General features: G+C 38.2%; 1 protein-coding gene across 8 annotated transcripts in view; it reads left to right on the top strand.

Moving 5' to 3' along the window:
- HMBOX1 (homeobox containing 1) overlaps positions 1-24,016 on the top strand; it is a 123,832-nt gene that overhangs the window by 70,967 nt on the left and 28,849 nt on the right. For all 8 annotated transcript variants that reach the window (XM_083348447.1, XM_083348453.1, XM_083348450.1 and 5 more), the window contains 4 exons: positions 538-1,017; positions 3,167-3,252; positions 13,645-13,755; positions 23,516-23,669. In XM_083348447.1, the coding sequence (XP_083204573.1) occupies positions 538-1,017; positions 3,167-3,252; positions 13,645-13,755; positions 23,516-23,669 (831 nt within the window). The remainder of the gene's footprint in view (positions 1-537; positions 1,018-3,166; positions 3,253-13,644; positions 13,756-23,515; positions 23,670-24,016) is intronic.

Genomic DNA, 24,016 nt, shown 5'->3' with positions numbered 1-24,016 from the left:
GTACAATTAACAATGACAAATGTGTGCCTGTAGGCTTATAATCCTAAATAAACAGACATAAAAAAGGATGGGGACAGAATAATACAATCAAATCTCTGATCCAGCTTGCTTAGTATTGTCTAATTTGTCAGTAGCTCTCTAGGATTTCAGATGCAAGATTTTATATATTGATTTTATTTATTTGTTCATTTTCTGTATTTCCTAGGGACCTAGGCTTATTAGGGTGATTGAACAGATTTACACTAAGGCATCCTATGAGCAACAGTTATGCTATCATGGAGATATGGGCTTCCTGGAGTGGAAAAACAGGAATAAGAAAATATGATAGAAAAAGAGAAACTTTAATTTTTAAAACAATCAGTTATTGAATAATAAATATGCCTGCCATGAGGCTCATTCTGAAGAGTGGGTAGAATATCTTTGTGCCTTATCAGAGTACAGTGGCTGATAGTGTTTATATGCTGGGGAGAGGAAACTGCACCTACATTTAGTTGGACGTGCTTAAATCAAATACGTTTCTCATCTTTTTCCCCCCAGTCTGCTGGAAACCATGTTTCACTACACTGATGAACCCAGATTTACCATAGAGCAAATAGATCTACTTCAACGCCTGCGGCGTACTGGTATGACACGGCACGAAATCCTCCATGCTTTGGAAACCTTTGACCGTCTTGACCAGGAACACAGTGACAAGTTTGGGCGGCGCTCTGCCTATGGGAGTGGATCCTGTAGTAACAGCACCAACAATGTTCCAGCGTCTTCCTCTACAGCCACAGCTTCCACACAGACCCAGCATTCTGGGATGTCCCCATCTCCTAGCAACAGTTATGATACTTCCCCACAACCTTGCACTACCAATCAAAATGGGAGGGAGAGTAACGAGAGGTTGTCTGCCTTCAATGGGAAGATGTCACCTACACGTTACCCTCTGGCAAATAGCATGGCTCAAAGGTCATATAGCTTTGAAGCCTCTGAGGAGGACTTGGATGTAGATGATAAAGTAGAAGAATTGATGAGGTAGGCAAAGTTGTATATTATGGATCAAAAATTACTCATTCCCAGCTTCTTTTTTCCCCTGTTCTCTGCAAAAACACTTCAGAGCGTTGGATAGTTTTGAATTGCTTTGTTTATTTTCCCAGATCAAAACTTAATTGTCTTAGCCAGTTGAAGGGAGATCTTAGATCTTTATTCATTTGGTGCATTCTTCACAGCCTTAGTTTGGATTTGGATGATTATCTAATGCAAAAACTGACTTGGTGAAACTACCAATGAGTGACACTTCTGACATGGCACCTGGTCATTTAAACTCTTGAATGCATTGCTTAGGTGCAGAAAGGCTCAAGCATAACAGTTTCCTCAACCTAGTGGCTTTCAAGCATCCTCTATTAGAATAGGTCAAGAAAAGCTGTTGTGGGGATCTTTTTTGGTTTAATGAAGAAAATAGATACTTCAAAATAGAATTCTGATTCCAAGCACTGGGCTTGGAAGACAGTTGCTTTGTGTAGTTCAGCAGAATATAAGCCAGGACTGAATGTGGGCTTTTCCGTCATCCTCAGGCTGGTGGCTTCAGCTTCGTTCTTCTGGGAGAAGTGTGTGGCAGCCACTACCACATCCCTTTAATTCTTTAATTCTTTGTTAGCAATCTAAAAAATTTACACATACACACACACACACACACACACACACACACACAAACACACATACATACATACATACATACACACACACACACATATATATATATATATATATATATATATATATATATATATATATATATATATATATATATATATTATCCAGATTATCATATTTATGTACTTTAAAATGTATTTTACATGGTTTATCTGATTTTGCCAGAATAAAAAGAAACAAAGAATTGAGGAAGATAACACTCAAATTTAGAATTACTTTTAAGACAACTGAAAGCACTACTGAAGTATGGTTTTTACTCAGTTATAAAGAATGGAAATTTAAAGAATTCTGATGTGCACAGAGCTATGGATATGATTTCTACTCTTTGGCCGTGAAATGTTGGAACAGCAGATTTATATATCTATTGGCTGCTTCACCATATCAGTTACTAAACTTTCAGCCTGTTACCTCTTCTGTTTATTACTCAGCAAAGCATGTTTTCTACCCGGTGTCCATTCTCGCAAATCCATTCTAATTATTGTTTCACTATGAAACTAGCATTTTTACAGTGATAATTAGGGTAGATTTAATAGACTAGTGCAGATAGATTTATGAGGAGTAATTACAAAATAGCCAATTCTGTCTGTGGAATTTCTTGCTCCCTTTTGCTTCTTACTCCTACAGACGCCCATGCATACAGATCAGCTTTAAGTTCAGTTTTGCACTGATGTGTGCAACGCATACTCTTTAGTTCCCCTTAGTGAATTTCAGGGACACCGTTCACCAAGTGATGCACGTATGTTGGTTATAGGAAAATGCTGATTGCAATGCCACAGATCTCCACACCAAAATAAAGAATATCTTAGTTAAACAGAGGTGGAAATTTCATTATTGGAATACCTGGAGAACTACTGTGAAGTTGATTTGGGCTGGACAGAATAATAATCTTATTTCATACATAACAGCTTTAGGCATTCCACACCAAGTGGAAGATGGGGTAGAATCACTATATGTAACATCAGAAACATTCAAATTGTACCTACTTCTAATAAATGTAATAAATAAAACAAAGTAACCTCTGCCTTAATAATTGTGGCAATTTGCTTCAGGTACACTATCTGGTTCTTAAATCTAGGTGTCAACATGGTTTGCTCTGATCTCTCTCCTTTTAGCAATATTTCCTTTGTGGGAGTCTCATTTAATGATAGAAATCGTTACTGCTGCCATTTCCACTCCTCCCACCCCCAAAATGTTAGTTGCAGAGATTTATGCATCCCCTGTAATGAAACTTTGTACATTCCATATGGCTTGCATGAATTTATACAGACTGTGAGTCATCCATTTTCCTTGTATGCTTTGATCCACCAGTGACACTGATTAAAAGAAATGTCTGCTGGCAAGGGCAATATATCAACCCCCTCCCCACCATCCTCCACAAATGCATCTTCAAATTCTACTTTGGTCCTCTTTCTCTCTCTCTCTCTCTCTTTCTCTTCTCTTTTTATTTTTCCAACCCCACTCATTTTGATAGGAGGGACAGCAGCGTGATAAAAGAGGAAATCAAAGCCTTCCTGGCCAACCGGAGGATTTCGCAAGCAGTTGTTGCACAGGTTACAGGTAAGAGCTTGAAAATGTCCCCTTTTCTATTCTGAAGTGTTGCTACATCATCTTGCTCATTTGCTGGCTAGTGCAGGTGTTGGCGTATTGCGTGGCTTTCTGCATTGCAGTACCTATCTGTCAGGGTAGATATAATATATGCCTTTGATTTAATATCCATTGTCATACATGTCATGAAACTTCCTCAGTGAATCAGTGTTTTTATTCTGCTTCTCTCATCCTGCCTAATTTTTCCTCAGCTTCAATGGCTCATGCTAGCAGGATTTCCCCCCTATAATATTGTAATGAGTATCAAGTGCTTTTGAAATGGCTTTTTTAAAAAAATTCTAAAAATCACACATGGCAATCTTGTTTCAGTGCAAAAAAATGCAACCTTTGGACTAGCTGATTTAAGGAAGACACTACTTCAGTTCTCAGGATATTTACCTGGAAAAGTTTTTTAATTATACTTGGTATATTACATCCATAATTTGACCTTTCTACTTAAGCTATGTGGGTAATACTACTCCCGCACATTCTTGGTTTCTCATTGCTTACCTTTTACAAATAATCCACTGTTTAAGAATGAGTTCTGTTCCCAAGGTCTGTCCTTAAGTTGAATTTGTATTTAACCAGAACAGTATTATTGTATAATAATACTGTGTAAGTGAGTATTGTGTAATGAACTTGAACTATTGTGCATTTAACTTTAATCATTATCTATTTAACTTAAATTTTGCTACAGTAGGTTGCAGCCTTAAACAAGTGTGTTCTTACCTGGCAACTTGCTCTGTTTGTAATAATCATATAATAAAGATGCTATACAAATACAATATACAGACACAAGTAGTAATTTTATAAGTATATTTATATTCCATCTTTTATTCTAGGATTTTAAGCTAGCATACATAGTTCTCTCTTGCACCCCATTTTTGTCATAATTCCTATCTAAACTAGGCTGACATAATGACTATCTAAAATGAACCTCATAAGCTTCCTGACCTTGCAGGAATTTGGATATTCTCAGTCTTAATACAACATTCTTACTATGTGAAACTTGGTTCTCCAAGTGGAGATTCCTTACTCTTTAAATTAACTGGTAGCCATTTATAAAAACACATTGTTGAAATAATTATTTTTAATTAGTTCAAAAATTCAGGAAGAGGAGAGAACAATTCAGTGCATCAGGGGCATTACTTAGTTGAGTACATGTTTTAAATTCAGATTTAAAATCCAGTTCAATTTCCTGTACATCTAATTTAAAAGTAGCAGTGCTAGAAAAACCTCTCCCAATTAATGTAGGTGATACTGGTCTACTAATTGGTCTACATCCAATTAGTAAGTCCATCACTTATTTTGCTATTGATAGTGTTTATATTTTGAGGAATCTCAGAAGAAGGTGTAATCCAAGAATTATCTCTAGTTGCCTTTGCTTGATTTTGTTGCGTGGTTAGTTCAAAAGCTGACATACTGTAAAACAAGTCAGAGAGCTTTCTTTGGTGACTAGTAGTTGGAGAGATTGGAATGAGATTGTTTCTGCCTTCTGAGCTTAGAATTTTGATGACTGTTCCTTTAATAATGGTCCAGAGTTACAATGGCCTTGGGAAAAAATAACTTATAATCCATCTTCAAAGTCAGATTCATTTAACTACATGAGCCACTTAACAACTGTGTGATGCATTTAACAACTGAGGTGAAAGTAGTCACAAAATCATGTCTGGCTATGTGATGACTTGCTTAATGACTGCATTGCTTGAAATTCCATCCCAATTGTGTAAGTCGAGGATTATCTATAGGCAGTCTGCTACCTTATTAGAATGACTCCCTAAACATCAGTGGTTAACATAGCTAGGCTTATATTGAATATGACCCATCAGCATTCCTTTTACGGCCCAGAGAGGCCAAAAAATTGTCCCAATTGTTCATTTTTGGAGGAGCTGGGGAAGATTTTAAAGAGAAATTGCATGCTTTAAACCTTACAGAATTAAGAATTAACATCTGTAGGACACAGAAATAAGTTCATAGCTATGGGTCAGGTATGTAGACATATGTATAATGTACATGATATATGCCTTGTGAAGACAAGAAGTTGTTAAGAGATAATTACTTATGAACAGTTGTGAATTTCAAATTTCCTTTTTCAAAATAGTTGAGGATTGTACTGATTTCCTTTACTTCAATTTCTTCACTTTTATTTCTTCCAAATCTCTCATTAACATATAAAATGTTACAGAAAACAATAGCTTGTTCCAGTAGGAAGATTCTATGGTCTTGCAGCCAGGAGAAAGAGGCCTGCTAATCCTGAACTGCTTCTGTTACAGCAAGGGATACTATTGCATTTTAATGGATTATGTTTGTTTACTTAAAATCCTTTATATTCCAGCCTTGCATCATCATCATCATCATCATCATCATCATCATCATCATCATCATCATCATAGAGTTGGAAGGGACCTTGGAGGTCATCTAGTCCAACCCCCTGCTCAGGCAGGAAGCCCTATAGCATTTCAGACAAATGGCTGTCCAGTCTCTTCTTAAAAACTTCCAGTGTTGGAGCATTCACAACTTATGGAGGCAGGTTGTTCCACTGATTAAAATCCATAACGTAGCGTAACACATAGGAAAACTCGCCCAACTAGGTCATAGGGCTCCCAAAACTAAATGCAGACAATGAAAGAGATAAATACAGGTAGTCCTCAACTTACAATGGTTCATTTAGTGACCATTCAAAGTTATAACAAAAAGTGACTTATGCCCGTTTTTCACAGTTACAACTTTTGTAGCATCTCCATGATCATGTGATCAAAATTCAGATGCTTGGCATCTGGTTCACACTTACGACCATTGCTGTGTCCCAAGGTTATGTGAACATTTTTTGCCACCTTCTGACAAGCAGAATCAATGGGGAAGCCAGATTCACTTAACAACCGGGTTAATAATTTACCAGTTGCAGTGATTCACTTAACAACTGTGGTAAGAAAGGTGGTAAAATAGGGCAATTCTCACTTAACAGATATCTCACTTAACAACAGTAATTTTGGGGTCAATTGTAGTCGTAACTCAAGAGAATCTATAATCCACCAGACTTTAGTCAATTGCCTCTCCCAGCATCTTCCATAATAATCCTTGCTTTAGCTGCTAGGAATTGTTATTCACCATCAATTGGAGGACCATAGATTCCTCATCCCTGGAATTCAGTCTAAGATTCAGAAGATTGGCCTGTAATAGGCTAACAGTATTTCTGTGCCTGGAAATGGTAGTTGCAACTGATCTTCCTCACACAATGTAGTAATATATCACAATGTAGTGATTTCTGCAAAAATGCATAGTACTCAGATAATCTTTGAAACTTTCACTTTTGAAACCTTGTAGCTTATTTTGGTTATACATTGCTCTTTGAACTTGTGATATAAGTGTGTAGAATATTTTTAATGTGTGTTCCTTGCTGTTTAGAAGAAGATAATGTTCAGTTGGGCCATAATTAGTGCCCTCATTTCCTATGTGCCAATCACGTAAGTAAATAATAAGCAGACTGTTTTCAGAAGTGAAGGCTTTATTGTTACATTCAAATTATTAAACACTTGAAGGTAGACATTTAGGCATTCCTAGTCAAATTTAATATTTCAGTGAATACCCAAATGAACAGAAGCTGACACTTCCTGTACATGGGGCATAGTTAAACACAACACCTTTCGGGAGATTTAAATGCATATTTATTATTTATGTGCATTTGTTGCAGATTCATAATAAGAAAGTTATGTGCAGAAGCTTGAACAGCTATTTAGTCAATGCTTTGTAATGCCTCTTTTGGCAGAACAAGTTTCCAAATACAGTACTACTTTTGGTCATTAAGTTCCTTTGTATTCTTGCTTTGGAATTTTTGCCCCTCTTCATTTCATTTCATTCATTTCATTTTATTAAATTTATATGCCGCCCTTTTCCCTGAGGATTCAGGATGGCTCACAACAATAAAAAAATAAAAAACATAGAGTAAAAAATTTAAAAGAGAATTAAACAATAAATACAAAGTTACAAAACAATTTAACCCAGTAAAAAGCCTAATTAAAAATCGTAGTCAGTCCAGGCCCGCTTGTTGGAACAACCACGTCTTCAGGTCACGGCGGAAGGACCGAAGGTCAGGGGCCATCCGCAGCTCTGGAGGCAACTCATTCCAGAGGGTCAGCGCGCCCACAGAGAAGGCTCTTCCTTGGACAGCTCTTCTAACTGAGAACAACCTGCCTCCAGAGGTGGTGAATGCTCCAACACTGGAGGTTTTTAAGAAGAGACTGGACAGCCATTTGCCTGAAATGGTATAAGGTTTCCTGCCTGAGCAGGGGGTTGGACTAGATGACCTCCAAGGTCCCTTCCAACTTTATATTATTATTATTATTATTAAATATTCTTAAGTCTCTTCTCTTTTTCAATAACAATCAACTGTGGGGACTGCAAAGATCATTTCAAGGCCCTTATCTTTCTTTTCTTTAAGTAGTTCATGGAAATAGTTCATGGTTGCTTTGGAGGCATGTTTTATTGCCTTGGTGAAAGATCCACCCCTCTTTTTGTCTTCCAGTTTCTTCACTGACTTAAATGCTTCATCTCTTTTTATCTAAGTGTATCTTGTATGGTTGTGGTTGAACAGTTCAGTCTTTGTTTTATCAGTCCAGAGCACTTTGTTCCAAAATGTTTCAAACTTATCAAGGTTTCCTTTTGCATATTTTAAAATATAATTTCTGTGATGAGGGCAGAGAAAAGGTTTCCTTCTGTCGACTCTCTGATACAAACCTTTGTTCTATAAACAACACTGTATTGTGGACAGATAAACCTTTCAGCAAATCATGACCCTGGGATCTCTTTTGCAAATCTAACAGGTTCCAGGTAGCTCCAACAGAGATTTTTCTTGATCTTCCAGTTCTGCCCTTGACCTCAGCAATTACATGGAACTTCCATTTCTTGCCTGGTGGCTTCTCTGCCATCCTTTCCCCTCCTTTCCTATGTTACCAACCAGTCCCTTTTCCTGAATGTGAAGGAGTGATTGCTATGAATCAGAGCTGATTCTGACAGGCTCTGAAGAAGGTGATAAGCTGGAACATTTTTTTAAAGGAACATTCCACGATTTTAAGCCTTGCCATGCCAGTCATCCAGAATTTTCACTTCTACTTTCCTGTACCTTTTACAAATTGCCAAAATATACTTAACTCTTTAGTTACCTTGGAGAGGCTTTAGAAAGCTCTTTCCTGCCTAGATTCTCTCCAATCCTCAACATCTAAACCTGATTGAGTCTGGTTAATTTCACTGTCCTCTCACCACTGAAGAGTGAGGAAAGAGGGTGAAATTGACCAGGAAACCTACCTAGAGCATTTTCTGTTACATAGAAAAACTCTGAGAAAAGGAAAAGTCTGCTTCAGCTTCAGATTTATAGAGGGCAGAAAAGGTTCGTTCACCCAATAGCCCTGCATGAACATGATTACCAGCAAGGTGTCCTCAGACATGACTGAGGCCAACCTGTCACTGCTCATGAATAACATGGTGGAGGATAGTTCTGTCTTCTAGCTGGGACTTAATATTGGTAAGAGGGACTGCATGCCTAGCTACCACTGGGCCATCTGAAGTAAAGGAAGAGACTTTACTCCTTGACTACAATTGTTTAATGCTACATATTGTCACTGCCTACTAGTCAAAAGTAGGGACGCGGTGACTCAGTGGGTTAGGATGCTGAGCTTGTCGATCAGAAGGTCGGTAGTTTGGCGGGTCGAATCCCGAGTGCCGCGTAACCGAGTGAGCGCCTGTTACTCGTCCCAGCTTCTGCCAACCTAGCAGTTCGAAAGCACGTAAAAATACAAGTAGAAAAATAGGGACCACTACGGTGGGAAGGGAACAGCGTTCCGTGCACCTTAGTCATGTCGGCCACATAACCATGGAGATGTCCTCGGACAAGCGCTGGCTCTTCGGCTTTGAAACGGAGATGAGCACTGGCCCCTAGAGTCGGAAACGACTAGCACGCATGTGTGGGGGAACCTTTACCTTTACCTTTTTATTAGTCAAAACTAACATAGATTATAGAGAAGTTGTTCAGAAGGTTTTGCTGTAATTCTTATTTTCTCCTTTGCAATGGAAATACCAGCCTTCACAAGGTTAGTGTTTCCCGTAACCGAACTATAAGAAATGGAAGAAAATAGCTCACTAAAAGAAGTGTCCCGTCTGTCTGGCAGCCAATATACAAATGGCCATGAAGGTGAGGAACTCAGCGGCCAGATCTAAAGAGTCATTTCTGCAAAAGACCAATTGGAGTTCACTATATTGTTGGCCTATATATATATTATTGTTGACACTGAAGCTCCTCTTCCGTGGATCATGAATTGGCCAGGAGGGACTGGAGCCAGCATAAAAGGGAAATCACCTAGAACAGTCTTGGGCTGCTCTAGCATCAGGCTGGTGGCAATATGGAATTTCTGTGTGAGGACACATCCTCAGTAAATAGTATCTATCTCTCTGCTGCCATCTTCACTCTCTTCTTTCTTTTTGTATGGCTCCTCAATTCTTTTCTGCTCTTCCTTGCACCGTTTGAGTCTCTCCACTGCTAGAATAAAGGTAAAGGTAAAGGTTCCCCCGCACATGCATGCTAGTCGTTTCTGACTCTGGGCTGGTGCTCATCTTCATTTCAAAGCCGAAGAGCCAGCGCTTGTCTGAGGACGTCTCCGTGGTCATGTGGCTGGCATGACTCGACGCCACGGAACGCTGTTACCTTTCCACTGTAGTGGTCCCTATTTTTCTACTTGCATTTTTACGTGCTTTCGAACTGCTAGGTTGGCAGAAGCTGGGACGAGTAACAGGCGCTCACTCTGTTACGCGGCACTTGGGATTCGACCTGCCAAACTGCCCACCATCTGATTGACAAGCTCAGCATCCTAACCCACTGAGCCACCGCGTCCCTTACTGCTAGAATACTATCCAACTATTCCCCTTTCCCACCATTTGCTTTCCAAATACTTCCTCTATCTGCATCCTGACTTCCAGCACAGGATCCCATCTTCTTTCTCCCTTTTCCTGATCTTATCTCCCCAGGTTCAGCAACATATAAGAGAAGGGTTTCCAAGGAAGTTTGAGGAGTATAAACTGCCTTAGGAGGAGGGAGGATGTGGAGGGTTAGGAGCTATCTAAGGATGCCAGCTTGGGTGCCAAGCATGTCAATGAACTATACCAATGAATTTTACTTACTTGTTTATTAAGACTTTCATTCAAAATATAAAGAGACATTCCTTATTGATGACTTTCCTGGAAGGATTAAAAGTAGAAAATGGATAGAGAAAAAAAGCCCCCAAAGCCATAAAATAAAAACATATTTAAATTAAAAAGGGACAAAGTTGGTCTTGTTTGTCACATTAAAAAACAATTGTATGATTACTTTCTAAAGGGATCCTATGTAGAAGTCCTACATAGAACTGGTAATTTGGAAGCTTTGTTTGCCCGTTTGTTTTTCTTTTTAGAAACTATATTTTTGGGTTTGGGTAATGAGATAAACAAGACAGTGGCAGGCTGGCATGGTGTTATTAATATACAGATAAGGCAAATGACAATATGAACAGCTAAGAATAGCTTGCACAGAACACTCAGTCATCATTCGGCTCTTCCTTTAGTGCTTGCTCCCTCTAGAGGTCAGATTGGAGCATAACATGTTGGGAGCAGAAAGTGGGAGATAGAATTAGGGGTTCCGTACAGGAATTCAGTGTAATTAGTGCCAAAAAGTGTTCTGTGCAAAACGGATATTTTAGAAAACTATTTTAAAATGGAGAGGGAAGTAAAATTTAAAATGAACATTGAAATATGCTTTAAAGGAAAGTGTCTCCTCAAATGTGAATTTTATAAAATGTTGAATCCTGTTCATTATCAAAAAAAAGCTCTCCCAGTTCAGTCTCAAGATTGGGGGGGGGTGACTAAGGGAACTTCCCCTTCAGATATGTGGGCTATTTATTATGGGAACTGTAGTCCTGAAAGATGGTACAATGTGGTAGAGTTCTGTTAAACTGACTATAAATGGAATAAAAATAAATAAAATAAATAAATAATATAGTCTTAATTTCGTTGTGAGTTACACAGTGACAGTAAAGATATTCTATTCTATTCTATTTGGAAATATGCTGAGATGTATTCACATGTGCCAACCCCTTATGTGTTTCTCAGTTTCCTCTTTTCCCCCACTGCAAAATGTAAAGTCGGCATCTAGGAAAATATTCCCCACCTTCTCTGTATGTGTGGGAAAGGGGCTGTTTGGCTGTTTCTCTCCCTGCATTTTGGACCAAGCCAGCGCTAAATAGTGGCTGGCTGCTGTTCTCTCTCTGGTGTTCCGTGTGCCTCCTTTGCTCATTCTGACCAGTGCAAAATGAACAGCTGAGTGAGTCATTCCATTTCCTGGTGGACGTGTTCATAATGTCCTCTAAGCTCATATCTTGAACTCCCTATTCCTCCTCCTCTCACTCCACCATTCCCTATCTTTGCAAGCAGTCGGAGCAATTAATCACAATAATGTCATTTGAAAATTAGGTCTCTTCAACTTAAGAGCTCAAAGCTTTTTATATTAAAAAAAGGCTGGCATTTTTGTAACATACAGTAGTGTGTGTGTTCTTCCCTATAGACAGCAAAACCATGAGATTACTGATTGAAGGGGGAGAGTGCAATCTAACCACTATAAGGAGAAGTGTAATCATTTTTATCTGCAGTTTCAGATTGCTCTTTAAAAGCCTTTATGCAGTAGAATAGGTTGAGAGGTATGCATAAGCATGTTTATCGACCTCAGCATGGAAGTTTTATAATCACAGGAAGTTATAAGGTTGCTTTATTTATTTATTTATTTTATTCGATTTATATACCGCCCTTTTCCCAAAGGACTCAGGGCGGTTTACAGGGCAAATTAAAAAGATACAATATACAGATTTAAAAAGAATTAAATTAATAGCCCCAACAATTTAAAATTGAATTTAAAACCTTAAAAACCCCTCAGTCCAGGCCGGCCAGCTCAAATAGCCAGGTTTTTAGGTCCCGGCGAAACGAATGATCCCAGATCAAGCCCATTGCAATCTTTTATTTACATTCCTTTAAACATTTTAATTCTGCTTTTCCAGTTAAAATTTTCTCAGCCTATTTTTAAAGTCAGGTAATGGTAACAGGTAATGGCAAACAGGCCTCTGACAGAGGTAGAGGACTTTTCCATTTTTTGCTATCTGAACTAAAGAATCAAAGAAATTATCCTTTGATGCAAAGCTTATACCCTTCTCTGCATTAAAGATTTCCAAGTACAGGAATTTCTGAGTTTAAAATGTATGGCCTCTGCAACATCAATAACACCAAACCAAGGACAGTCAAGCTGGCTGTGATGTCCATCAGAGTGATCAGCTAGTGGCATTAAGAAAAAGAAAGCAGAGGCAAAGGAAGAGGTGAAATCATGAGGAAGCAGATTTGATAGCATTCTTTTGAGCAGTTCCTTCACAAGTATGGCAACAATCAAGATTTAAGCTGCACTTTTAAAAGCACTTTGTAAGGAATGCATCTTGCTAAGCAGAGTGGTAAAGTTGTGAATAAGGCTATACAGAATTGCAATGCATGTTTCGAGCCTGTTGTGTTGCTACAAATTTTATCTTCCATAAAAATTTGAGAAGATATATTGGATAAGAATTGCAGCCCATACCCGCTTGAAACTATCCTGTACAGGAAATGCTTTAAATAACTCATAAGAAATGCACAAGCTTGTGTTTTAACAAGCCCTTGAGAGAAGGGCTCCAAAGATATGGGAGAAGCTTCAGAAAATAAGGCCTTATTCCATTATTGTTTTTAACTCATGCTAGGGAATGCTTTGTCAGCAGATTTTAAAAATGGCAATATAAAAAGAGTTGTGCTTTCAAGCACAAAAAGGTTAGGAGATGGGATTGTAAAACATTAACAAGAAAGATAAAAGAATTGTGTATTGTTCAATTGGTGGCATATAGAAGACAAAAAACATATTATGATAAAGAACTTGGTGGCTTATTAATTATTTAGCTTGTTCTGTAAATGCCTGATGGATGGAGGGACAACTCTGCTTTCTCAGTGGCTGCTCTGAAGCCATATTTCCTGACCACTGTCCCTTCTACAGTGTTCAAAGTTGTTCTCCACTTTCTGAGATGTCTTTAGATTTTACTATCTTGCCTTTTTATGTTGGAAACTTGAGGTTTTCTTTCATCAAATCAAACAGGTATTTTCAGGAATTCACATTACAGGCTAAATGACAGGTAGATTCACTGAGCCTTGTTCAGACTCTTTGCAAGCAGCTTAGTGCATCTGTGCATAAGTATGTGCTTTGCTATTTAAAGAACACAATTGGCTGTATGGAAAGGAGATATCTGATGGTTGCTTCTCCCATGTTTCTCTTTGTCTCTCATGTAGGCATCAGTCAGAGTCGGATCTCCCACTGGCTGTTGCAACAGGGATCAGACCTGAGTGAGCAAAAGAAAAGGGCCTTTTACCGATGGTATCAGCTTGAGAAATCAAATCCAGGTAAATAAAATCAAGCTAAGATACTCCAATCATTTATTCAAAACTATGCCTTTTGTCACAGGGCTGTGAGTGTTGTTGGCTTCTCCATGCTTCAACCAGCATAGAACACACATTCTCCCCATACTCTTTCCCCAATCTCAGCCTGTCAAAAATCATTATTTGAAAGTGGCAGCTGAGGGGTTGGAGCACTTTGTAAATAGGCTTGACTATAATTGGGGTTATTATTTTAATTAGGGTAAGCCTTGGTGGAGCAGTGGGCTAATGCCTCCTTAAGTAACACCAGCTGCCTGCAATTAGTGCAGGTTCGCATCCCACCAGGCTCAAGGTTGACTCAGCCTTCCATCCTTCCGAGGTAGGTAAAATGAGGACCCAGATTGTTGGGGGCAATAAGCTGACTTTGTAATAATGCCGCTTGGGGTGTGTGTGAAAGCCCTAATAAGCAGGCATATACATAGAATGAAGGCTACTGCTAAGCTTGTAAGCCGCCCTGAGTCTTCGGAGAAGGGCGGGATATAAATGGAATTAAAATAAATAAAATAAAATAAAAAAAATCTTTCCCTACGTGGTGCTCTCCAGGTATGTTGGGCTCCAAATCCCACAATGTGAAAACCAAAAGTCATGTTGGCTGGGATTTTATAGAACTAAACTGCCACACATGTAGAGGAGACCAGGTTACAGAAACTGAAGCAGTTGTGTGTTTTCCCACCACTTTCTGTTTTAGCTGACACCCTTGATTAGTGGTAGCTGAGTAGCGTGTTGACTAGACTAAGTAGCTTCTTCTGCAAGAACACAGTTGTTTTTAAGAAGAGCCAGGAGCATTTATTTATTATTGTATACCTGCCCACCTTAAAAAACAATCTTTCGGCAGCTTTCAGTGCAACAATTCAAAGAAAATATATAGCTAAAAAAAACAATAAAACAAAATCTAGGGGAAAAAACAAAAAAAAAACCTGGCACTGCAACTACATATTTTTTATGCAGCCCATCACATTCTTGTCCCATTAGGGTTTCACCTTATCCCAGTGCTCTCCAGATGGTAAAAAGGGTGGCACCCTGTCAGATCTCCAGTGGGAGGATGTTCTATAGGGCAGGGGCAATGGAAAACTACTTTTCCGAGGACCCACAAGATGACAAAGTTTAAGGAAAGGGACCTGGAGTGTGCCTACCTATCTGCTCTGGGGGAATGGGCATATATTCTCAAGAAGTGGCAATCCCATGAATAACCTGAAAATATTTATATAGCTATCATGTCCCATCCAAAGTACAAATTATTATACAGTTTAGATTAAGGTTTCTTTCATAGCTCTTTTGGAAGGCCGCGTGCATGTAATCTACCCAGGTTGTATTTTTCCCTCTTAGTGTAGAGCAAGGAGAGAAATGGATGTCCTAAAATATAAAAAAAAATCAGTTGAAATGAAATTTGGAAAGGATCTCAGTGGTCATATAGTTCAACCCTCACAGATGCAGGAAATCTATTATTGAGATATACTGCCAGGTGGCCATGCAGCTTCTATTTAAACCTTCTAACAAATAAAACAACTTCTGACAACTTGAACTATTCAATGATAGAAAGAGAGCTTCAGAAGATAACATCCCATTCTTCATTAGAGTGCCTGAAGAAGATGCAGAAGAAAAACTTGTGAAGGTACATAGCAATATGTATTATTGGATGGCTTTCAAATGAAGGAGATGAAACTTCAGTGAGACTTCATCTGCTTAATATTTCAGAAAAGAAATTCTTCTTGCCTTGAGTTTCCCTTTTTATTCTTGATTCCCAAACTTCAAAAAACAGAACCAAACAAAGCTTTGGGGGGAGGGTTTTTTTTTGTAATTTAATGCCATTGCTTCTGTGCATTCCTTAATAAGTTTTTTGGTGATTTTTCTGCAGTTGCATGATTTTCTTCTTTCAGCTAGTGTCCTTGCAATAGAAAAGTAGGGTGTCAACGCTGCTAACATCGGATGTTCTTACTTTGACAACAGATGGAAATGCAGCCATTTTCCTCTATTGCTTTTAGAGTTAGTTGATGCTGGGAGGGGGAATATGGATGAGAGTCCAGCTGGTCATAACAATAATAACTCAGCCATGGGAACCCAAGGTCATTGGGCCCAGAGTTGATAAGAGTTTTGGCGGGTTGGAGAGCTGGGGAGAAAGCCCGCATTTCAAGCTATTATTGGGGAATGTGATTTATTACTGTTTATTGGAGGAGGGAATTGTACTTTGTTACTTTGTATCCAGGGGAAGGGAATTTAGTTTTTAGTTTTGACTATGTAGTGCTGATACTTTGTTTCTCAAATAAAAGATTCTTTAAGGTAAGCAACGTCTTGAAGTTCTTTTGAAGAGTTTTATCTGTCGGAACCATGACATTGGGTTCATTATATCTCCTCATAAGACAGGCGCATGTGAAAATAGAAATCTCTGTGTTGGTAATAGTTACATAGTAATAGGAAATACCAAGATTTTTGGTGATTGTTATTTTTATGATATAAAGAAGAGGAACTAAAAATTAAAATATCAAACCCTAGTTGCTTTTGATAAAGAAAATTAAGTGAACAATTGCAAACTGTATTTAAATGTTTTAAAACTAGAGCCAGTAGGTAAAGTTGTATTTCTTGGTATTTCTTTATGAAAGATGGGAAATGAATGGACATATTCTAAGGCATGAAATTACTGGCATGTAATTTATTGAGTCAAATGAATGTTGAAAGAGGTGAAAAAATGCTTTGTATAAGAGTTTGCTTCTGCTCATTTTGTTACGTGGAAGTAAGAGTGGGATATTTCAGAACAAACATAATGGGAATGGTTACTTAAAAACATGTGTGGTAAAACAAGAGGATAAGGTCAAGAACATATACAGTAAGTGCTGAATGAATATGGATTGAATATGAAAGTGAGTCATCCGGGTGAAAAGAAATAGATTGAAATGATGAAATGAATCAGGATCAAATCGCAAAACAAATACCTAACAGAAGAGTAAATGGGTTGAGAGGAATGAACAAACCGAGAAAGTCATGATGGAATGGAATTGATAAGAGAAGTGAAAATTTTAAGACAAAAAGCAATGTGTGAGGCAGTTTGCCAATGTGGTGAAAAGAAGGATGATTTTCAGGAAATACCTGAAAGAACTAAAGAGGCTTCTTGGATGAGAAGTGGAACATCTTCAAGGGAAAACAAAGTCTAGTTGCCTTTTGCAAAAGCAAGTTTGGGACAATTTCCCGGAAACAAAAATATAGGGAAATGCAGTGAATGGCTTTGATATAAATTAGATTAATCTGTATTTTCTTATTTCATGCCTTTATTTCTTTGACATACCATGGCTTACTTCTTTTCTGCACTTTGTATAATGCTACTTATACATGACAATAGTAGGATATGTATGGATATGGAGAGTTTGCCAAATAGTTGCTTTATTCTCAAAACTTGAAAAATTAAATTTCTCCAGCTTGGAGGTGTAATTGTCATTGTTAATACTGCTTTGTTTGAAACCTTTCTCTAAGTTCCTGTCTGTATGCATATGAGGTTACCTTGCTAAGATTAAATTTTGGTTAAGTTGTTGCAAATTGTCTTTCCTTTTTCCTTTGGTAGGCATCCCATGAACATTATGGACTTTTAGTGTTGCATATCATTTTTGTGCAAAGATACAGTATAGAATCTCTGGACATTTGAGTTTCAATTATATATTTGATAAGTAAGTACAAATGACAGCCATCTATCAAACAGGCATAATTAAGAAAGACCTAGCACTTAAATCTAAAAAAAGTATGCAAAAGGAAGAAGAATTGCTAGGGATTTGGGGGGGGGGAACCCCCAAAACTCAGCTATTAGCTTTTGGCAAAATTACTTATATAAGACATGTCTTTGACCAATGTATAGGACCAGGTTGATATTTTTTTTATCCTTATATGCTTTAGGAGAGCAAAAGTAAACGAAGTCTATAGATAGCTGAATAATAATAAATTCTTTAAGTATCTTTCCGTTGGAAAAATGTGTATATTTTCTCAGAATTTTGTATTCAGACTTGAGTGCTACTACAAAGGTAGACTTTTAAGACACTCTGACAGATATTGCAGTACCCTTGTTTTGACATCCAGAATGTTAATTCATTTGGTCTGGCTTGATTAGTCTTATTGGCAAATAGGTAGCCGGGCAGCCTCTATGAGTCGATGAGTGCATAACCTTGGCAGCACTTTCCGTCTCTTTCTCCAGGTCGTCACCAATTGAAGCAGACATAGAGATGTGATGGCTTTAGCTTGCAGCCCAGGCATAGCAAATGCTGAGCTTTCTCCTTGGGCTCTATCCCATGTTCTCCTTGCTTGAACATGTATGGCTTTGTTCTCTACAAGGGGAGGAGAAGACATTCCTCTTCCATAAGACAGAAATTTGCTCAGTTTGTTAATGTTTTAGCAAGGCTTGAGTGTGATTCACCCTGTCTGGCCTACTATTTCTAAGGGCCAGGCTAACCATGAAAATAGAAATACTCCCTCCCACCCCCACCTCCACTCTCCTATCAAACCCATTTAAAACAAAGGTTTTAAAAGTCCCCTTCCCTGTGATTTTCCTTTTCAAATTTTGTGGATCAATTTTTTTCCTCCCCCTGGATATCAGGGATGGGTTCTAATAAGTTAGCTTCAACATTCCTTCTAGTCCCCATGGAAATGCAGTGAGCCTCTAAAGGAGAAAAAGAGTGAAGTTACGGAATAAGGTGTCAGGGGAAGGACAGTGAGCCGACAAAGAGATTCTGTGTGGCTCTTTTATATTTATATTTTGTCTAACCTGAGAACACTACCAATCAGCCTAAAACCCACCCAGGGTCACTTTGTGTTGTTGTTAGCTGTGAAGTCGTGTCCGACCCATTGCGACCCTATGGACAACGTTTCTCCAGGCCTTCCTGTCCTCTACCATCTTCTGGAGTCCATTTAAGCTCACGCCTACTGCTTCAGTGACTCCATCCAGCCACCTCATTCTCTGTCGTCCCCTTCTTCTCTTGCCCTCAATCTTTCCCAGCATTAGGCTCTTCTCCAGTGAGTCCTTCCTTCTCATTAGGTGGCCAAAGTATTTGAGTTTTAGCTTCAGGATCTGGCCTTCTAAAGAGCAGTCAGGGTTGATCTCCTCTAGGACTGACCAGTTTGTTCGCCTTGCAGTCCAAGGGACTCGCAGGAGTCTTCTCTAGCACCACAGTTCAAAGGCCTCAATTCTTTGGCACTCAGCCTTTTTTATGGTCCAAATTTCACTGCCATACATTGCAACTGGGAAGACCATAGCCTTGACTATACGCACTTTTGTTGACAGGGTGATGTCTCTGCTTTTTAGCATGCTGTCTAGATTTGCCATGGCTTTCCTCCCGAGGAGCAAGCGTCTTTTAATTTCTTGGCTACAGTCCCCATCTGCAGTGATCTTGGAGCCCAGGAAAATAAAATCTGTCACTATCTCCATTTCTTCCCCATCTATTTGCCAGGAATTGAGAGGGCCGGATGCCATGATCTTGGTTTTCTTAATGTTAAGTTTCAACCCAGGTTTTGCACTCTCCTCCTTCACCCGCAACAAGAGGCTCTTTAGTTCTTCTTCACTTTCTGCCATTAGAGTGGTATCATCTGCAGAGTGAGATGGGTGGGATATAAATTTAATAAATAAGTAAATAAATGGGGGAGTCCAGTTTGAAATGCATATTTCCCCAAGATATTGCTACTTCTAAGTAGGTTGGACTATAATTTTCACAGTTCCTGTTCAGCATTACATTTATGGGAAATATAGAAATGCACATCTGGAGGATACAAAGACTTGGATTTGATGTGTACCATCATTATTGTGGATGCATCTCTTTCTCTTCCTTTAGGCTGCCAGGTTTCTGTTGGACTGTCAAGAAATTTCCAGAAGCGCCCATTAAGAGTACATGGGCATTGGTTTTTGGAAAAATGTCAGGGTATGCTAGAGAAAATTTATGTTTAAGATTCAAGGCATATTGTAATAAAAGATTCTAAATAGAACTTATATTTTTTCATTCTTCCACTATCAATCAATATGGAGAAGCAACAAATAGCACTATTATTTTAGTGGGGAATCAGATGCAATTCACAAATGGTAGAAGAGAATGCAGAAGAAAGGGAGAGAACAAAATATATACTTTGGAGAAGAATCTTCTTGACATATCACTATTTGAAGTCTGGCTTGAAAGAGTGAATGAGGTAACATAATCAACAACACCATTTTTATAGAACTAGAAGGGAATAGAATAGTCACAAAAGAAATTAATGAGCACATGAAGAACCCCATAGAATTCTTAGAAAGCTTGGCTACCTCCACATCAGTTCACATTTATAACAGGTATAGTTATAAATTCTTTTCTAAGCAATGGATCCATGATTAAAACACAGTTCCAAGTCTTATAATTTCAGATTTGACTTGATGTTTTGTCTGGGGCTTCACTTGTTCTCTTTAATTCCAAACTTTGAAATCACCACTGTTTCAAAGAAGCTTCAACTTCAAGTTTATAGTACTGGCGAAGCCAAAGGAACATTACAATTATAGCAATGCAAAAAAATATATGGAGTTGGGAGAAAGGCAGTGACTTCAGTAGATAGTGCCATGAAAACTGGGTTTATTTAATATCCATGGGACAATAGCTGATTTTGGTGGTGAGGGGGAGAGAGAAATTGGGAAAGTGAATTTGGAAAGTAGTGGATTCACTGAAATCCGTATTAGAATATTTTGTTACAGACGTACATTGTAATTTTTGTTCATTCCTCTAATGTCCAAACTTTTGTCTGCTTTCTAAACTAAAATGCCATAATCCTATTGCACATTTGCTTGTTTGTTACAAATATTTTTACAACAAAAATGAATCCTAATAGTTTACACAAAATTCAAAGTATCAAAACAAAGTATAGAAATACCAATGAATACTTAGACAATCAGCAATCTAACTCAGCTCCTTAATGTCATTCAAGAAGACAGATTCAACCAACTTTCAGAAGGCGAATAGGAAGGCATTAGGTGCATAATGGGGAGCAGGTTGTTCCATAATAAAGTCTTAATAGAAAACACCACTCTCTGTTCACCATTCTCTATTTGTGTGATGAGTTCAACTTGTTTTCAGGAAAAGGATCCTAAGCTTCCCCTCCTACATGGATACGTACATCAGGCAGGTTTCACTTAGAGAAAATGAATGGTAGAACCTCTTATAGGAGGTTAGAGGTTAAAAACAGAACTGGACTAGAAACTCGTTGGCAACCAAAGCACAACCTCAGCTAAGCAAAGGTTCCCCTCACTTTTGCTGTACTTGTTTTTCTAGCAAGAATACTTCTAAGTTGTAGCCAGCCCTTTCAGGGGAAAAGTGACCCTTGAAAATTGTTGGTGGAAGTAGCCAAGGAGAATAGAGGAAGAAGAGAACAGAAACTAGAACAATGTTGAAATGGAAGTTGGAAGAAAAAGGAAGTTGGTGATGAACCCAGATGTGACTGGATCTTTGCTCCCCAAAAAATGGTGCAGGCAAAAGGAAGTGAACTATGAATGTGTGTTCCAGCAGAGCTGCAGCAACTAGCTGTATACAAGCAGTGTGGTGGCTGCCAAATATCCTACTCTTTTCTAGCAAAGTGGGTTTTAGTTCTACCAGGCAGGCATGTTTTTCCTTTTACAGGGAGTGGGGTGACAGAGTCATCACGTACTGAATTAAAAGTAGGCTTTGAAGCAGCAAAGCTTTCAGGGTTGTAGCCAAGTGATCTAATCTCTTGGCCGTGTTGGTCTTTTGCATGGCCATTTCTAATACTTAAGAGGAAGAACTGCAGAGCAGGGAAAACGTGTTGTGTGTTCAGAAAGCAGGCCTGTCAATAATAACTGATTTACATGGAAGCAGAAATATTGCTGAAGAAAATTTATAGATCTTGTTTTGTCTTCCTTTTTAGCTAAGAAGCATCTTTGAAATGCTTGTCTCATAAAATTATTTGTGTCTGTTACCTAGAAGCTAAATGGTACAGAAATTTGTTCTCTTTCCCATTCTGCTCTGATGTTCACCAAAAAAAGATTTCCAGAGAGAAGTTTTGCTTTTCACAGCCTCCTTCAGTTTTTTTGCATTTGGCTACCAATACTTTATTTTAAAACAAATTTTGAAGCTGAGTAGATGAAACTGTAAATTTCAGGTTTCGGCAATTTGTTTTGAAATGAAGGATGAGCCAAAAATTCAGTTTTAGCTTGTCTCTTCTTCCATCAAATTGTACACATTTTTATGTACATTCCTGTTTGCATACATATTTATGAATATGTGCATAAATACATAAATATATGTATATACAGTAAATTTCCTATATGAATGTATATGACTTGAGTTGATCAGCATATGCATTTAATAAATATTTCTGAATAGTTTTCAACTATTCAACTATTCAAAACCAGTGGATGTACTTTTGCTCTTATTTTGCCCTAATTTATATATTTGGTGGTTGTTTTAGGATTGTAGATTACATGACAACATTAAGAAAAATGTTGACTTTTGTGACTATTTGTATTGTAATTTGCAGTGTTTTGGAAATGCAGGCTGGATAAATCCATATAAAAGTTGAGATTCAGTACATACCATACACAGTTATATAGAGATTTCTCTTAATGTCGTTGGCACAGGTATTCACAACATCTCTGAACATTTATATAAAAAACATATATTTTGTATCTTCTGGGTTTGTTGGGCTGCTGTTAAACATGAAGTGTACAAAACAAGAAAAATAAGCAATCTGTAGTTAATATAGATTCATTTGAAAGTCATTATTAATTTGAAGTAGCTTGATTGTCTCTTTTAATTAGCTTGAATATCTGTGCTTTCATATGCTTAAATATGCTGTTGTCTAAACTGCTAAGGTGTTATTGAATGTTAATGAACATTCCAGCTGTTCAGATGTAAAGCCCCAAATGCTCTGTACATTAGAGGGAGTACTTAATGAAAGGAGGTGCAGACAAGGAAGGAGGCAACGCTGCCATAATGTTAGGTAATAATTAGTCTTTGTGTTTGGGTGTACATAACAGAAGAGGGAAAGCATGTAAGAACTTTACAGGAATAGTCTGGAAATATGAGGGGGGGAAAAACACAAGTATCGCTTATACTTACCAGGCTACTTACAATACACTATAAGCCATCACACTAAATTATAGTGGTAGAGCATGATCTGATGCATTAGAAATCCTGTGTTGGTAAGGCATACTGGATAGAGAAACATCATGAAAAAAATACTACTTTCATGCCAAAATCAGTTTATTTTACCCGTGGGATCAAGCGTACCATCTTTGTTAATTGCTTGCTAGGAAAGCTAGGCTAAGTAACAGTGCCTAGAATCTGTCTTTCACTTATGTAGTGACAGCCCCAGAATGCTAAGAATTTCCTTCCCACTACCCATCGTATTTATAGGCATTCAGTCAAAAAATGCATGAGTGTATATGTATGTGCTATTCCCAATCTCTAAATGGTAATGGAACCTTCTGTTTTGGAATTCTGCATTGTAATATTAGCTGTTGCTTGAAAATGAGGTATCGGGAGACTTGACATGACAACTTGCAGGCTGTTGCACTGTTCTTTGACTTAATTTCCTTATCGGGAGCTCTTCTATTGTACACACAGGGCTGTGTTTCTCTTTACTGCTAGTTATCTTAATTTTAATTTCAGAGAAACAAAGTCTCATCCCACTGGGAGTTGCTCCCTGTCATCAGCCAGCATGGGAAGAGGAGTGGGTGTTATTTTTAGTTCCTTAGGAAACATTTTGCTTTCTGCTTTGCTTTTTCCAGGGGCTACATTAAGCATGAGACCAGCCCCTATTCCAGTTGAAGAGCCAGAATGGAGACAGACTCCTCCGCCAGTCACAGCTACCTCTGGGACTTTCCGCTTGCGACGCGGCAGTCGGTTTACCTGGAGAAAGGAATGTTTGGCTGTCATGGAAAGGTAATATATGAACTAGATATAGATATAGGTGGTGAGAGTTTAGAGTAGATCATATCACAAAACCCTAGATAATTTTTTTAATTCTTTTTTTCCTGCTGTTGTGCGCATTCAATGCCTGGATGTTATTTTTTTTTAATCTGAAAAGATGTGAGATTTTTTACTACTTTATTTTATGGTAAAAAGTTGTAACTTGGAGCCTTGGCAGGTATCATGCTTGGTTTATAACTTTATATCATTAAGATAGTTCATTGTTTCAATTGTTGCACAATAGGTTTATACATTTATTTACAACCATGTTTTTGTTGTTGTTAGCTGCGAAGTTGTGTCCGACCCATCGCGACCCTATG

The sequence above is a fragment of the Vipera ursinii genome (genome assembly GCF_947247035.1).
Source record: "Vipera ursinii genome assembly, chromosome: 1".
NCBI classification, from domain to species: domain Eukaryota; kingdom Metazoa; phylum Chordata; class Lepidosauria; order Squamata; family Viperidae; genus Vipera; species Vipera ursinii.
The sequence above is the reverse complement of the archived record's forward strand: the minus strand, read 5'-3'. Positions and strand labels throughout refer to the sequence as shown.